At 40.8% G+C, this 16,672-nt stretch overlaps 1 protein-coding gene and 1 pseudogene across 2 annotated transcripts in view; both read right to left on the bottom strand.

Moving 5' to 3' along the window:
• The window catches only part of LOC113026597 (mucin-2), a gene marked incomplete at its 5' end in the record, with an annotated part of 37,641 nt that overhangs the window by 13,130 nt on the left and 7,839 nt on the right, over nt 1-16,672 (bottom strand). Inside the window, 3 exons of the mRNA XM_080303300.1 lie at nt 954-1,118; nt 13,281-13,437; nt 13,532-13,765. Coding sequence (XP_080159426.1) covers nt 954-1,118; nt 13,281-13,437; nt 13,532-13,765 — 556 coding nt within the window. The remainder of the gene's footprint in view (nt 1-953; nt 1,119-13,280; nt 13,438-13,531; nt 13,766-16,672) is intronic.
• On the bottom strand, nt 2,686-4,280 carry LOC145429891 (general transcription factor II-I repeat domain-containing protein 2A-like; annotated as a pseudogene). The gene has a single exon (XR_013910222.1). The product of XR_013910222.1 is annotated as a general transcription factor II-I repeat domain-containing protein 2A-like (transcript).

The following is a 16,672-nucleotide window of genomic DNA, read 5'->3' as shown; positions in this document are numbered from 1 at the left end:
AGTCGGTGTTCCACTTGTAGTTGTAGAATGAGTTGATGTTGTAGTCGGTGTTCCACTTGTAGTTGTAGAATGAGTTGGTGTTGTTGTAGTAAAACCTGTTGTTGTAGTCCAGCTTGTAGTTGTAGAATGAGTTGGTGTTGTAGTCGGTGTTCCAGTTGTTGTTGTAGAATGAGTTGGTGTTGTTGTAGTCGTTGTTGTAGTTGTAGAATGAGTTGGTGTTGTAGTCGGTGTTCCAGTTGTGGTTGTAGAATGAGTTGGTGTTGTAGTTGGTGTTCCAGTTGTGGTTGTAGAATGAGTTGGTGTTGTTGTAGTAAAACCTGTTGTTGTTGTTGTAGAATGAGTTGGTGTTGTAGTCAGTGTTCCACTTGTAGTTGTAGAATGAGTTGGTGTTGTAGTCGGTGTTCCACTTGTAGTTGTAGAATGAGTTGGTGTTGTTGTAGTTAAACCTGTTGTTGTAGTCCAGCTTGTAGTTGTAGAATGAGTTGGTGTTGTAGTCGGTGTTCCACTTGTTGTTGTAGAATGAGTTGGTGTTGTAGTCGGTGTTCCACTTGTAGTTGTAGAATGAGTTGGTGTTGTTGTAGTAAAACCTGCTGTTGTAGTCCAGCTTGTAGTTGTAGAATGAGTTGGTGTTGTAGTCGGTATTCCAGTTGTAGTTGTTGAGGTTGTTTCACAATGAGTTACACATCTTTGTATGTCCTCATTAAAATACGGCGTGTCTTCTCCACACTCAGGGTAACAACCTGCATTAATGAAAAACAAAAACATTGTGAAGTTACAGCAATTTCATATACTGATTTCGTTTCCTTGTTTTAATTAAAAAGTTCTTGAAATGTAGGACAGTGGTCCAACTAGTGTCACGGTTTCTTAAATAAATGAGTGAAGTGGGGATTGTCTACCTTTTATGTCTTCAGTTCTCACCTTTAACACATTGGAATATATACATATATGCTTACCTTCAAGTTGGTGTATATGAAGGGAGTTCATATCATTAGGACAAATTCCTTCTGGATTGTCACAGGTCTTGAGGCAGTGATTGGAGTTGTTATGAGTGTTGATGGGACACATTTTATAGTGCCATGTGCATTCACCTGGTTTATTGTAGTAATCACAAAATACAGCTAGAAAGAAAAAAAACCAACAGAAATGTGTGTAAATGAAAAATCAAGCTTAAGCCTATTTACTAGATGCTAGTTTTCAATAAATCAAATTAAAATAGAAGACCTGATGTACATTTTAAAAAAATGTTAATTAAGTATGAATCTTATGACCTTATCACCTCTTAAAAATTGTCAGTGTCATATTTTACAAAAAACCACATACACACAGACACACGCCTTTGGAACTTCAGGTCAGAGGTTCCACTCCTGACCAGGGTATATGAATCTGGTAAGGGTCCCTAGCCCTTCCTGTCGTATTCAGGTCGAATCTGACCAATTTAGAAATTTAAAAACTCATAAATATTGTGTTTTATATCTGATTGTCTCAAGGTCTTATAACATCCTCCGCGCTATGCACTTGAACATTTAAAAGTGATGAGGACCTGTTTTGTTGAATTTTGAGTGTTTTAGTCAACTATGTTACATCTGTGGTGTTCCATAGAAAATGAATGGCACAGTATGTACCACCGGCAGATAGAGGAACTGGCTGACATCCAGAAATCCTTCCAGTAACAGGACAAAGCTGGACTGAAAAACATGGGAACAAACTCTAAGTATAAGATCCAGAGAGGGAGGGGTCAACCGCACCAGGCAAGACTCCAGGTGCAGGCTGTGTAAAGATGTCGCTGACACAATCTGGCACTTAACAGGAGGATGCTAGCAGGCAGGGGATACATAGAATGTTATAACCAAGTGGCTGGCATAGTATACAGGAACATCTGTGCAGAGTATGGAAGTCCCAAGTTTAAAATGCAGATACAGACAGAAACTGGTGATGGTTAACCAACCCAATGTTGTAATGTGCTAGTGGTTAATCGGAGCACTCAGTGCAGTGATCAGCAAGCTAGGCAAATGGCTCCAGCAGATCCCAGGAACAACATCTGAGATGTCTGTCCAGAAGAGCGCAGTGCTAGGAACAGCTAATATATATACACAGGACCCTAGAGCACCACCTGCAAGACTTTGGGTGCAATGTGTGTTAGGCAGGGCTCAACTCAATGGATGGCTTGGGCACTGGAACCAGTCTCCTGGAGAGGGGCTGGACTCAGTCTGGTGTTGCCCTGAGTGTTAGAGGCGGAGGTGGCTTGCTGAAAGTACGTTGGGGTTTCTCCCGGTGGACGAGAGGGTTTGTTTTCTGTGCCTTCAGGTCGGAGAATGGGTCCTGACTGTTGTCTGTGCTTTTGACTGACGGTTCAGAGTACCCAGTCTTCTTGGAGTCTCTGGGCAGGGTGCTTGAGGGTGCTCCACCTTGGGACTTTGTTGTCCTACTGTGAGACTTCAGTGCTCATGTGGGCAATGCAAGTGAGACCTGGAGGGGCTTGATTGGGAGGAACGACCTCCTGGATCTGATCCCGAGCGGTGTTTTGTTGTTGGACTTCTGTGGAAATCACAATTTGTCCATAACACACATGTTCGAACATAAGAGTGTCCATAAGTGCACGCGGCACCAGGACACCCTAGGCCAGGGGTGGGCAAACTTTTTGATTCGTGGGCCACATTGAGTTCTAACATTTGACAAAGGGGCCGGAACCGGAGCAGATAGATGGCATGCTTTGAAAACATCACCTCATTGGGGGAAAAATACACATCTTGGGATATGGAGAAAACATGTGCTTTAATTTCCAATGAAAATGAAGAAAAGCATTACAATAAAATCTCTGACTTCGAAATGAGTCTTTAAAGACTGAAAATCAAATAAATGAACATTTTATTTTAAAGCACTGAAAGTTCTGTTATCCTTCAGGATATCACATCACTCTCCTCCTGACTCTTTTTTTTTTTTCCCCCCAAAAACGGTAGGAGATGCAGATGTACTTGTCCTGTTCCTTTTATTCAATTTGTTTACCCGGTGCCAAAAGTCAACAACGACCAGTGCAAGAACAAAACAGTTGCAGCAAGTCAGTCTGTGAAGCGTTATATTTGATCTGCGCTCACTGTTCATTTTAACAACGTGCGTATCACGGAGACACACACATTTTAATGGGAGCAGTGTTGTTGGTCTCCTTTTTTAGCCAGCGCATCAAAGTCTGGAGTTAGTTTTCTTGTGGCGATTCTCAGGATGGATCTGAGGTGTAGGTCTGTTAACTTGGATCTGTGGCTGGCTTTGTTGATGTTCATGACGCTGAATGTAAAGCCAACATCATCTGCGCTTTTCGCCTTAGATTTGGAAACGCGGCATCATTGAGTGAAGCATAGAAGTCATTTAGTTTCAGAGAGCTGAACTTCTCTTTTAAGGCAGGGTCGATGAGTTCGAGCTGAAGCTCCTCTGGAGCTGTTTCGGGGTCTTGTAACAGAGGAAAGGCCAGTGACTTGTCAATTTTATCGAAATCCAAAAACCGACGGCAGAATTCTCCGTGCAGTGCATCCAGTGACTCACTGTATTTCTTTACTTTTGCTCCGGCCTCTTTCAGCATGGCTAGTGTAGGAAAATGAGTGAATGACTTGTTCAAAATCTGCCTGGAGAATAAAGCCAGCTTGGATTTGAAGGCTTTCACGTTTGTGTGCATGTCATGCACAAACTGCTCCTTCCCCTGCAGTTTCACGTTGAGCTCATTCAAGTGTGAAAATACGTCCGTAGCAAACGCAAAGTCACACATCCAGCTCTTGTTGCTCAGCTCAGGAAATTCCTCAGTCTTCCCCTGCTGCTCCAAAAACCACGCCAATCTCCTCTTTGAGCTCCCACATTCGTTGAAACACTTTGCCCAAACTCAACCAGCGGACACGGGAGTGATAAAGCAGGTCCTGGTGATCCGCATCAGTTTCCTCCAGGAATGCAATGAACTGACGGTGCTGAAGTCCCCCTGCGCATATGAAGTTGACAAGTTTCACCACAGGATTCACAACATGATTCAGCTGTAACACCGATTTACATAGAGATTCCTGGTGGAGGATGCAGTGGAGGAAAATGACATCCTGGTCAGGGTTTTCATCTTTGACTTTATTCTGGATTCTCCTCAGCAGGCCAACGTTTTTTCCTGTTAAATTCGGAGATCCATCTGTGGTGACGTTAACAAGCTTACTCCCGGGAAGCTTCATATTTTCGATGGCTGCAGACACCCGTTCAAACAAGTCCTCTCCCCGTGTTTGTCCTTTCAGAGACTCCATTGTCAAAAACTCCTCCATTATTTCAAAGGTTTCGTTGATTCCTCGGATAAAAATAAGGAGCTGAGTAGTGTCTTTGACATCGTTGCTTTCATCCAGTGCTAAAGAATAAAAAGTGAATGACTTTTTGTTTAATATGCTGGTGATATCTTCATCTATTAGTTTGGCAAGTCACTGTCCACCGTGATAAACTGATTTTGGTCTCCGGGCACAAAATACCTCCTGTCTCTACCATACATTCTTTTAAAAACTCGCCCTCTGACAGTGGTTTGCTGGCCTTTGCTATTTTGAATGAAAGCATAAAACTGGCCTTGGTACTTGACTCTTGAATGGCAGTTTGACGGTGAAAAAAACTTTGCTGAGCCTTCAAATTAGCTGCCAACTTCTCAGCAGCAGCTTCCCGTTCTTTTGTTGAGAGCTTGCTAGCATAATTAGCGTGCTTTGTGGCAAAGTGACGGCTAATATTATACTCTTTAAAAACCGCCACAGTTTCTTGGCATATCAAGCAAACAGCAGATGATCGATATTCAGTGAAAAAATATTTAGCTGTCCACTCCTTTTTGAACACTCGACATTCTCTGTCCACTTTCATTTTCTTGGGTCCGCTCATCTTCATAGAGGGGCGGTGGGTCACAGGGTAAAGTGCAAACGTGGAGTAATAGGCCTACGCTTCACCTCAAAAAAGGCAATATATCTAGAGTGCGCCATCTAGTGAGGAAACATCAGAATTGCAGGGGAAATAAAACATTAACAAGGTTAATTTATTAATTTTTTTTCAAGTTTGGCGGGCCGGATCAAAATGTTTAACGGGCCGCATGTGGCCCCCGGGCCGTAGTTTGCCCATGCCTGCCCTAGGCCGTAGGTCGATGATCAACTTTGTAATTGTATCACCAGGCCTGTGGCCATATGTTCTGGACACTCAGGTAAAGAGAGGGGCTGAGCTGTCAACTGATCACCACCTGGTGGTGAGTTGGATCAGGTGGTCGGGGAGGATGCTGGACAAAACTGGTGCACCTAAACAGATATAGTAAGGGTGTGCTGGGAACACCTGGCAGAGGCCCCGGACCACAAGATCTTCAACGCACACCTCCGGCAGAGCTTCAACAGCATTGCGAGGGAGACTGGGGACATTGAGTGTAAATGGACCGTGTTCAGCACCTCCATTGCCAAAGCCACTGGACCGAGCTGCAGCTACAAGGTGGTTGGTGCCTGCTGTGGTGATAACTTCCGAACCAAATGGTGAACACTGAAGTCCTATTGGGCTTGGTTAACCTTGTGGGACTTTGGAGGCAGCTGATAGGTACCATCAGGCTAAGTGGATGTGGCTCAGGCAGTGGATGAAGCAAAAACTCAGGTGTGTTGGAGGATTTTGGAGAGGCCATGGAAAAAGACTTTTGGACTGCTTCGAAGAGGTTCCACATCAAAAGTGGCCAGTTGAGGTAGTTTGGACATCTGATAAGGATGCCTCCTTGGTGAGGTGTTCTGGACATGCCTCACTGGGAGGAGGATCCAGGACAGACCAAGGACACGCTGGGGAGATGTTATCTCTCTGCTGGCCTGGGAACACCTTGATGTCCCTCCTGACAAGCTGGAAGAGGTGGCTGGGGAGAGGGAGGCCTGTGCTTCTGTGCTTAGGCTGCTGCACCTGTGACACGGCCTCAGATAAGTGGAAGATGATGGATGGATGGCTGGCTGGCTGGCTGGCTGGCTGGATGGTTTGTGTGTGTGTTTTCCCATAGTCTATTGCAGGGGTGCCCAATCCCAGTCCTCGAGAGCAACTGTCCTGCAGCTTTTAGATGCATCCTTGTTCCGACACAGCTGAATCAAATGAATGGCTTGTTATCAGACCTTTTCCAAACTTGATGGCATGCTGAAGAGGTAATCAAACATTTGATTCAGCTGTGTTGGAGTAGGGATGCATCTAAAAGCTGCAGGACAGTAGCTCTCGAGGACTGTGATCTTGTGTTATATAAATAAATTGAATTGAATTGGAACTGAGAATGAGACAGTATATCAAGTAATTAACAAGTGTGAAAATAATCAAGATAATTTAACAAACAGGAAGTCAAGGCAAGACACCAGCAAAAACTATTAAAATAACAGAAAAATAATAAAAGACACCTACTAAGCACAGAGACAAGAAAACTCATGCTCAACATAGATAAGGACACGGGGGAGGCAGGAATAATACATTTAGCCACAAATCAAAAATACAATAATTATAAAACTGAAATGTGTCACAAGAATAATTAACCCAAAGCAAGAATCTCAGATTTTAAGTTTAAGATTAAAAAATAGACAAAAAGCAAAACTTTGTACTCTAAAGCAGCAATACAGTCTAAATAGGAACATTCAGCAGGTAGTGCTGTCAGCGTTAATCTTGTTAAAATGATGTTAAAGCCATGACCGCATTAACGCTGCAAGCAATGTTCCCTCTAAGCTGTGCGCGTGCGCAATTGCGCACTGCTGGCACGGTCTCTGCGCACCAAAAATCTGCGTTGCGCACAAAAACAATCAAACCTGAAATGAAATGAAAATTAAAACTTTAACAATTCTGTTTTACAATTTTAGTCGGTAAGCGACTGGCTGCTCCCGAATGGGATTAGAACGATGCCACTTTATCCCAAAGCGGCGTGGCTGACCAGGAGTGAAGCCACGTTAATGACAACGTGTACAACCATTGGAGAATTGAGCAGGACAGACGGAATAATTGACTGAAAAAGTGTGGACTATACCACAGGCCACGTAAAACTAGAGTTATGATAAAAAAAAATATGCAATGCTTTCTTTTTTTCCTGAATACTATCGTTGTCTATATTTACTGTGGGAAGAAATTGTGCAAACTGTGTTTTATAAGGAAAACGCTCAAAAACACTCTCCGCCTGTGAGGAAAAACAACACCCCCCCGTCCCCCGTCCCCCGCCCTTTCCCATGTCGACCAATCAAAACATGGCATTTAGTTGTTAAGAAACGGGAGGAAGTTTTAGGAGTGACGGTAGTGTTTTGAGATGTGAGAGATTTGCGAAGTTTAGCGAAGTTGAGCGCAAATCTTGTGTAGTTAGTGTGTAATGTAGTCAGTAGTTTTGTTGTGTGTCAGAACAATGAGGCATCTACTGAATGTTACAGGTGTTATAGGAGTGATACATCTTCTTTTGTCAGGCCTGCAGGTATCAGGCTGTTGTTCTCCTTTATCTCATAGTGGACAGAAATTATTTTTTGTAGTGGCACAAATAATTTTTGTGGCATCAGATTTGATGCGGAACAGCTGATTGTTCTGTAAATAGTTTGAAATGTTTATTTAAAAAAACGCCTTGGCTGCATTTTTAGGTAAAACTCAGTAACATTTTTGAATAAGTAACTATGTAATTAATTGCCCAACATTGGTCATCATATACTGTATTTTGCAGACAGAGTTACAGGACTCTCTCCCAGACCACAGACTCATACTCATAATACAAGTCAGAGCTTTATTTAAGAAAATAGAAGAAGAAAGTTTTTACTTCCAATAGTGTTAACGTGCTACACAGGTCATGAACAAGATTTTTTTTAAATTTTCATTGTAAGTGGGCTAAAGCAGTTAAATAAAAGTAGTCTAACATAAATGTAAATGCTGTGATTTGATAATTTTAATAAACCATGTAACGTGGATGGATTAGATGCTGGCGTGACCACAGTCCACACATCTACTGTTTCTCACAGTGGTCCAAGGGATCACTCAGGGAACTAACTTAACGAGCTAACTGAGCTAACACGGTGACGCTGTGCAACCCCATGCATGTTAGCATTAACGGAGTACTTGCCGTGTTAATGCAGTTATGGCGTTAATGTCAATTTAACAACATTAACGCTGACAGCACTATCAGCAATATTAAACAAGAAGCCAAACCTGAAGAACATACCTATGGCATGACGACAACAGTGCCTTTGTTCTATTTTTTTTCCTTTTATATCTAACGTATAACCGATGACTTAACATTTTTTTAAATTTAAATTTACACATGTAAAGAGCTCAGCTCAGTTCTACTGTATATTAGAACCTGCTTGATTCCCAGTAATAAAACAAGTAGTAAATACTTGTTTTTTTTTTATATACAATTTTTATTCGTTTATCAAGAATAGCATAAAACAACACAACCAAACAGAGAAGAAGAAAGAAAAAAAACCCACCACCCCCAAAAATCCCACATCCACACAGACACAAAAAAACATATTTTCACTCAATTACCCACAGATATAGAAAGAGAAAAAGATAAACTCCAAAAATGAATTGTCCTTTACACTTGCTTCCTATTTAACTGAGAACATCTTAATCGCAACCACCCCCCCTCAACAGTTGGGACAAATCATTTGGCAAATAAGAAGGCAAAGGGGACCAAACATTGAGAAAGAGACCCTCATTTCCTCCTAAAATAGCAGCAGTTCTTTCGTGAGGAATAACTTTAAATAATTCTCTGTACCACAACGTCACAGAGGGAGGTTTATCCTTAACCCAATTAATGAGAATACATTTCCTAGCTACCAGCAATAGTTTGTGACATAATTTGCGCTGCAAGTGATTCAATGTTAATTCTTTTGAGGGTAGGCCAAGAAGAAAGTACCCGGGGTCCCTTTGAATCAGGTTGTTAAAAATATTACTTAGTTCTTGAGATATGAAGCTCCAAAATCTTTTGATTAATTTACATTCCCAAAAGTAATGAAAAAAAGTGCCAGTTTCTTTTTGACATTTACTACAAAGATGGGAAATATGAGGTGCAATCTTATGCAAGACATTAGGAGCTATATAAAGGCGATGTATGATTTTGTATTGGGTTCTGTCTTTTCGCTTAATAAGAAATGTCTCAATATCATCATATATAACTATTTCTGAAGACTGTGGAATTCTAGAATGAACGAAGTTACGAACCTGGAGAAAGCCAAAAAAGTGGTCTCTAGGAATATTAAAATTTGACTGCAATTGCTCAAAGTTCATCAGTGTGTTGTTTTGATACAAATCGCCAATTACCCTTAATCCCTTTTTGTGCCACTTATCGAACATGCTACAAGACATTCCTGGAACAAAATCTTTGTTTCTCAGTAAAGGAGTCAAGAATGAAGTGCAATCTTCTCTACCCAACCTTTTACGCATTTCCCCCCAGACCCTTATTGTATTATAAATGATTGGGTTATTCTTAATCCCCATTTTTAATATTGTTTTTTTTGTCACAGACAGCTAAGCTCCAAAGGGAATAAGGTAAAGTGGACCAAGAGTCTAGGTGAGAGTGAGAATTTAGATAAGCATGTAGCCACTCCCATAAGATACAGCTATGACATGCCCAATTATAAAAAATTTAATTTGGTAAGCCTAAGCCTCCCCTATCTATAGGCAATTGTAGAGTTCCAATCCTTAATTTAGGTTTCTTGCCACACCAGATAAATTTTGAAAAGGCTTTTTCTATATCACAAGAAACTTTCTGAGTGATCAATAAAGGTAGCATTTGTAGGGGATATAATAAATACTCATTTTGATTAAGTTCACACGCCCCATAAGAGAAAGCGGCAGTTTTTGCCATCTATCTAAATCTTTTTTAATTTTTATTATAACGGGTGATAAGTTCAGTTTCCATAAATCTTTAAGAACTGGTGGAATGTTTAGCCCAAGGTATGTAAAGCCGCTGGGGGACCACTGAAAGGGATTAGAGATATCTGGCAAAGAGTTAATCTGATCACCCAGCGGCATAACTTCTGATTTCCCAAAATTAATTCTGTAACCAGAGAATGAGCTGAACTCATGTATGGTAGACATAATAGCTGGTATTGATTGTTCTGGTTTTGATAAGAACAGCAGAATATCGTCAGCGTACAATGCTATCTTATGATTTGTTCCACCCACTGTTATACCATGCACATCTTGGTGCTGGCGAATAGCCTCAGCTAGAGGTTCAAGTGCTAATGCAAAGAGGAGAGGGGACAGGGGACAGCCTTGCCTCGTACCTCTTTGCAATGGAAACGCTGATGATTGTACACCATTAGTTATGACACAAGCTTCTGGAAATTTGTAGATAGTTTTAATCCATGCAATAAAACCCTCAACTAAGCCAAATCTCTCTAATACATTAAATAGATATGTCCACTCGATTCTGTCAAATGCCTTTTTGGCATCTAAAGATATAACATAGGCTTTATGATTTGTCTGATTCGAGTATTGTATAATATTTAATAGTCGTCTAATATTTGTAGATGAGAAACGATTTTGGATAAAGCCTGTTTGATCAGGGTTTATGAGCAGTGGGAGAATGCCCTCAAGCCTCCTTACTAATAGCTTGGAGAGTAATTTAGCATCGACATTGATGAGACTGATCGGTCTGTATGATTCACACCTATCTGGAGATTTATTTTTCTTTAGAATTAACAAAATATTAGCCTGTCTGAGTGTTGGGGGCAATTGGTCATTCTTAAAAACATATCAGTCAATGGTCCTACAAGAAGGTGACTTAGTTTTTTATAAAACTCTGGGCAGAAACCATCAGGCCCTGGTGCTTTTCCTCCTTTAAGGGAGTTAATAGCAAGGCACACTTCCTCCTCTGTCACAGGGTTATTTAACTCTTTTCTGTGACTTTCTGATAACGATACAACAGGCACCTTCTCTAGAAATTCCCGCATCTTCCCATCTGTATTACTACACTCTGATGAGTATAAGTGTATATAAAACTGCTTCATAATTCGATTAATATCCATTGTTTTATAATGCTTAACATGTTTATTATCAAACAGTGATTGTATAACGTTTGTATCTGTCCTGCCTTTTGCTATTTTTGCTAAGAGACGGCCAGGTTTATTCCCAGATTCATATAATTTATGCTTAGCAAAGAAAATTGCTGCCTTTGCTCTTTTAGTCAGTAATTGATTTAAAGCTGAGCGGGCTGCTTCTAACTTCTTAAGTATAGTTTTGGACCTGGAGATTTTAAACTGCACTTCTAGTTTTTGTATTATGTGCTCTAAATCGAGTTGTTCTTTTGACGCCTTTTTCTGCGCTATAGTGTATGAGATAATACTACCCCTAAGATAGGCTTTAGCAGTTTCCCACAATAAAGATGGGCTTACATCTTCCGTTTTATTAGTGGTCATAAAAACATTCCACTCTTTAGTGATATATTCAATAAATAAGGGGTTACTCAATAAATGAGGATTCATCCTCCATCGGCGGGAATTTGGCTCAAAATAAGGTGGGTGAATATTTATACTTACTACTGAATGATCAGATAATGGACAAGACCTTATTGAACACTCTTCCATCCTATCCAACACCGTCTTGGATTACAGGAGCAACTCTATTCTTGAGAAGCTCTGATGGGGGCAAGAAAAAAAAGTAAAGTCCCTATCTGTGGGTACTCGCCAGGAATCAAAAATTTCTAGATCAGAACAGAACTCTTTCAATCTAATGCTTCTTAGCGACAATTCACTCCCTGGTGGAGATTTATCAACCCTAGGATCAGGAACACAATTAAAATCACCTCCCAACACCAAATATGGGGAAGCTATGGCTGAAACATGGGTTAAGAGATTGGGAAAAAAAGAGACATCTTCTGAATTTGGACCATAAACACATCCTATAGAAACAGATTCTCTAAATAAGAAACCAGATATAAGAATGTAGCGTCCTTCCTTATCTTTTATGACTTTTTCTATGGTTAGTGGCAACTTGCTATGGATAAGGATGGCTACTCCTCTGCTTTTTGTGTTATATGATGAGTAAAAAACTTGGCCAACCCAATTTCTTTTTAGTTTTGAGTGTTCCAAATCATTTAAATGAGTTTCTGAAAGTACGGCAATTTGTGTTTTTTCCTTTTTCAAGAATGAAAGAAGTTTTTGTCTTTTAACAACATTATTCAGCCCTTTAACATTTAAAGAAATTATTTTAAGGTCAGTCATATCAGCTCAATCTCTTTTGTTATAGTTTCTTTTCCCCCTCTATTATAACATGATGTGTGGGAAACCATTTCTCGGAGTGCGCTACTGCAATTAAGCAAACGGATGTTTCCATAGAAGGAAATGCGGGTAATTTTAGATACATTATATAGACAAAAACATGAAAAAAATAAAATAAAAATAAATAAACAACAGAAACAATAACCACGCATATTAATGATAAAAAAAAGGAAAAAAAAACAACCCCTAAAATCCCCCTTTCCTCCCCCCACAAAAACGATCCTACGATCCATCAAAAAAGAAAACTTGGTCTCGTGAAACCGAGCAAAAGTCACTGACAGAGAGGCAAAAAGGAAAAGAAAAAGACACAAAACTTCCTCTCCAAACTCCCGCATGCCACCGAGAGAACCAGCCAACCTCATTTATATTTCTGAGTTAAACATGTTTTACTTTATAAAGTTTGTAAGAAAAAACAAATAAGAAGGGACGGGACAGTTAAATCATTCCTTAATAAGTGTACAACTTCCAGTTCCAATATACCTTAACATGGACTGGGTATCCTTAAATTAAGAGTATGTCTAATATTTAAGTGCCGTAATAGAACTAATCATATTCAATCAATTGCTGTCGGTGTTCAATTTAACTCAAATTGTTCAAAAAAGCAAGAGCATCTTCAGATTTACGGAAGGAGTAATTGTTCCCTCCGTGAGAAAAGTTAAGTGTAGCAGGATAGCGCATATAAAAGCGCATATTTTTCTGGATAAGTTTTTGGCACACTCCGTTAAACGCACGTCGCATCTCTTTTACTCCTGTTGCCAAATCTTGTCGAATATGAATGATCTGTCCATCATAAGTCAGGGGGCCATTATCTTTAGCTGCAGTGAGGATCCTAATCTTGTCTACCGGATTATGCACCTTAATAATCATTGCACGAGGGTGATTAGGTCTTGATAATCCAATGGACCGATGGGCTCTGTCGATTTTGATTTTCCCCTGTGTAGTTTGAATACTCAACAATTTGAATACTCAACAAAAATACTTGTTAATTAAAATTTAATCAAGTATATAAAAAGCTGAAATGTCATTTTATTTTGTGAGTGAAGAATAACTACTTACGACAGATCTCTGGAGTTCTCCATGCAACACAAACACCGGCCTCAGCACAAGCCTGAGCATAAGCTGCAACCGCTGTGCAGAAACATTCACAGTCTCCTCCTTTGTCACAGGTACACGCATCTTTCACACAGTTTTCATAAAATGGAAGGTGGTCTACCTATTTAATCACGAAAAATGTATTAAAAATATGTGACAATATGTATGATAAAATTAGCCATAGAACTCATTTGGACAAATTACAAACATATTACCTTATAGTGGCATTCGTTAAATGTCTCTTTTATGATATGACACATAATTTTTGCCCAGTTTTCTCTGGGTGCTGATGTACAAGCTTCAAGATCAGCTGTCTGATCTGGGAAATTGCTGTACAGTTTCCAGCTGTTTGCAAACTCTAGTGGTTTGCTCACTACCAGCTGACCCTGGGTAGTGAAGTCATTCTTCGCATTACCATCAAAATTTCCACACAGGCCACACACCTCCCCCTGGAGAAACAAGAGAAGTTCATTGCTTTTTTTTTATAACACATGACATGTGTTCCATAAAGTACGGTGGCCCCTAGAGACAAAGCATGTACAAACTCCAAAACACTTGCAAACTCCAAAACACATGCAAACTCCAAAACACTTGCAAACTCCAAAACACTTGCAAACTCCAAAACACATGCAAACTCCAAAACACTTGCAAACTCCAAAACACTTGCAAACTCCAAAACACTTGCAAAATCCAAAACACATGCAAACTCCAAAACACAACAGAAGTGCTCCAGGACGCTAGGGGCAGTGTTGAGCTTTTGTTACCTAGTAACTACACAAGCCAGGAAGTACCAATGACCGGATTTGGGCTGTATCCCAATTCAGGGTCTGCAGCCTTAAAGGCCGCATTTTAAGGCAGATTACGTCACAGCGACACGACGAAGGCTGTCCCAATTCAAAGGCTGCTCGAAATGCAGCCCTCAAATGCGTCCCTGAATTTTAAGGATGGGTCGGTGTCCCCTTCATGGCCCAACATATCCCAGATTTCATAGAGCGGCGGTTGTGTGGATAATTTTGCCGAAAAAAAACGACGGAAGCGGAGCCGCCGAAGAGTAAACTTTCAGAAGTAAGTACTGAATATTATGTCACTTATTTATGCACAAATGTTTTTATAATGAAGAACATTAAAACATTACTGTTGGCCACATGTCGGGAAAGTTATGTGACATTAGCGATGGTTTTAAAGCCTTTACTTCAAAATATACGCCGTTCAATAGTTGACTTTAATCTTACAGAGAATGTGATGATTTTATGGATAATTAAAGTCAGTCATATATCCACAAACACGACAAGCTGAAAGTCAGTGATACTGCTCGGTTTGCAGTCCTGAATATCACAGCACAAGCAGGATTCACTGCACTGTTAATGTTAGCTATGTTATATTGCTGCCTCTGTTTGGTGGTGTCGAGCCAAACGGACTTTAACGTGTGTTTGAACGAGCTGACGCTTCACTCGTTAAGCTGAAAGAAAGATGCTTTAATCACAGGAGTCACACATGTGTTCACTGTACCATCTGGGAACTCTCCTTGTTTCGTAATAACACAAACACTAAATCCTCCTTCTTTTGTGCTGTTTTGTAGCAGTGTATACACCTGAGACTGTCACCTGTCTGTCTGTCCTGCACTCTCTCTCTTTTTCTTTCTCTCTGATTGTGTAATAAAAGTATGAACATTAATTTATAAGTTACACTTGTGTTTGAATCCTGCAGCTTATCACACATTTGATTTCCATGTGTGACAACTGCAAATGTCCAGAGTGAGGACAGACTGAGGGACCCACTTGCAGTAACAAGTTTAATATTCAGAAACCTAAAGTATGTATCAGCAGCAGAATGGACCTAAAAATAAATGTTTGTTCCAGTTCTATGAAGCTTTGAGTATTTTGGATTAGTAGTACTGCTGTGTTTGTTGCATCATATTACTGTAATTGTTTATATGCTTTATATATTTTGAGGTAAGTTGATCTATAGTGTTACATCATATTCTATAAGGATGTTATGTGTTTGTATACTTTCTGCCCAGTTTGACCCATTTAGCAGAAGTCAGCCTGTTTAAGGCTCTGATATCTATTCTGTATGACTTAAAGCAGTTATGACATGGTCTGATTTTCTCACCCAATAAAGGAATGATTCATATATCAGTCTACTCTTCATTTTATCAGAAACAGTTATCACAGCTTGTACATTTTCTTTTTATAAATATATGTAAGCAATGAGCCAAATTTAGTAATGCCAACATACTGAAGGAACAACATCCATCCATCCATCTTCATCCGCTTTATCCGGGGCCGGGTCGCGGGGGCAGCAGCCTAAGCAAAGAGGCCCAGACCTCCCTCTCCCCAGCCACCTCCTCCAGCTTATCCGGGGGAATACCAAGGCGTTCCCAGGCCAGCCGAGAGATATAATCTCTCCAGCGTGTCCTGGGTCTGCCCCGGGGCCTCCTCCCGGTGGGACATGCCTGGAACACCTCACCCAGGAGGCGCCCAGGGGGCATCCTTGTCAGATACCCGAACCACCTCAGCTGGCTCCTTTCGATGTGGAGCAGCAGCTGCTCTACTCTGAGCCCCTCCCGGATGGCCGAACTTCTCACCCTATCTCTAAAGGAGAGGCCAGCCACCCTTCGGAGGAAGCTCATTTCTGCCGCTTGTATCCGCGATCTCGTTCTTTCGGTCACTACCCACAGCTCGTGGCCATAGGTGAGGGTAGGGACGTAGATCGACCGGTAAATTGAGAGCTTCGCTTTTACACTCAGCTCCCTCTTCACCACAACGGACCGGTGCAGCGTCCGCATTACTGCAGCTGCAGCCCCAATCCGTCTGTCGATCTCCAGCTCCCTTCTCCCATCACTCGAGAACAAGACCCCGAGATACTTGAACTCCTCCACTTGGGGCAGGAACTCATCCCCGACCCGGAGTGGGCACTCCACCCTTTTCCAGCTGAGAACCATGGCCTCAGATTTGGAGGTGCTGATCCTCATTCCCGCTGCTTCACACTCGGCTGCGAACCGTTCCAGTGCGAGCTGGAGGCCCCCACCCGATGAAGGAACAACATTTGTCTCTTATATATGATACACCTATATATACACTGTCAAAGATACTTGTCTTTGAGTGAAGATTTAAGGTGATAAGACATATAAATAACTGTAACTTGAATCTGTACTGAGGCTCAGTATTTGACACAGAGTTCATGTTCACTGCTGTAATAGCTAATAATGATTAATATAATAACTATAATATTGGCCATATTATATTTACATTACCAAAGTGATATGACTTTAGTCTCATGAACAACATTAGCTAATTGTTATTTACTAACTAATTTTAAATGACTGTTCAGTACGGAAATGAAGCCCAAAAACC

This window comes from Astatotilapia calliptera, chromosome 7 (genome assembly GCF_964374335.1).
Source record: "Astatotilapia calliptera chromosome 7, fAstCal68.1, whole genome shotgun sequence".
Classification (NCBI taxonomy): domain Eukaryota; kingdom Metazoa; phylum Chordata; class Actinopteri; order Cichliformes; family Cichlidae; genus Astatotilapia; species Astatotilapia calliptera.
This window is presented reverse-complemented; position numbering and strand designations above follow the sequence as displayed.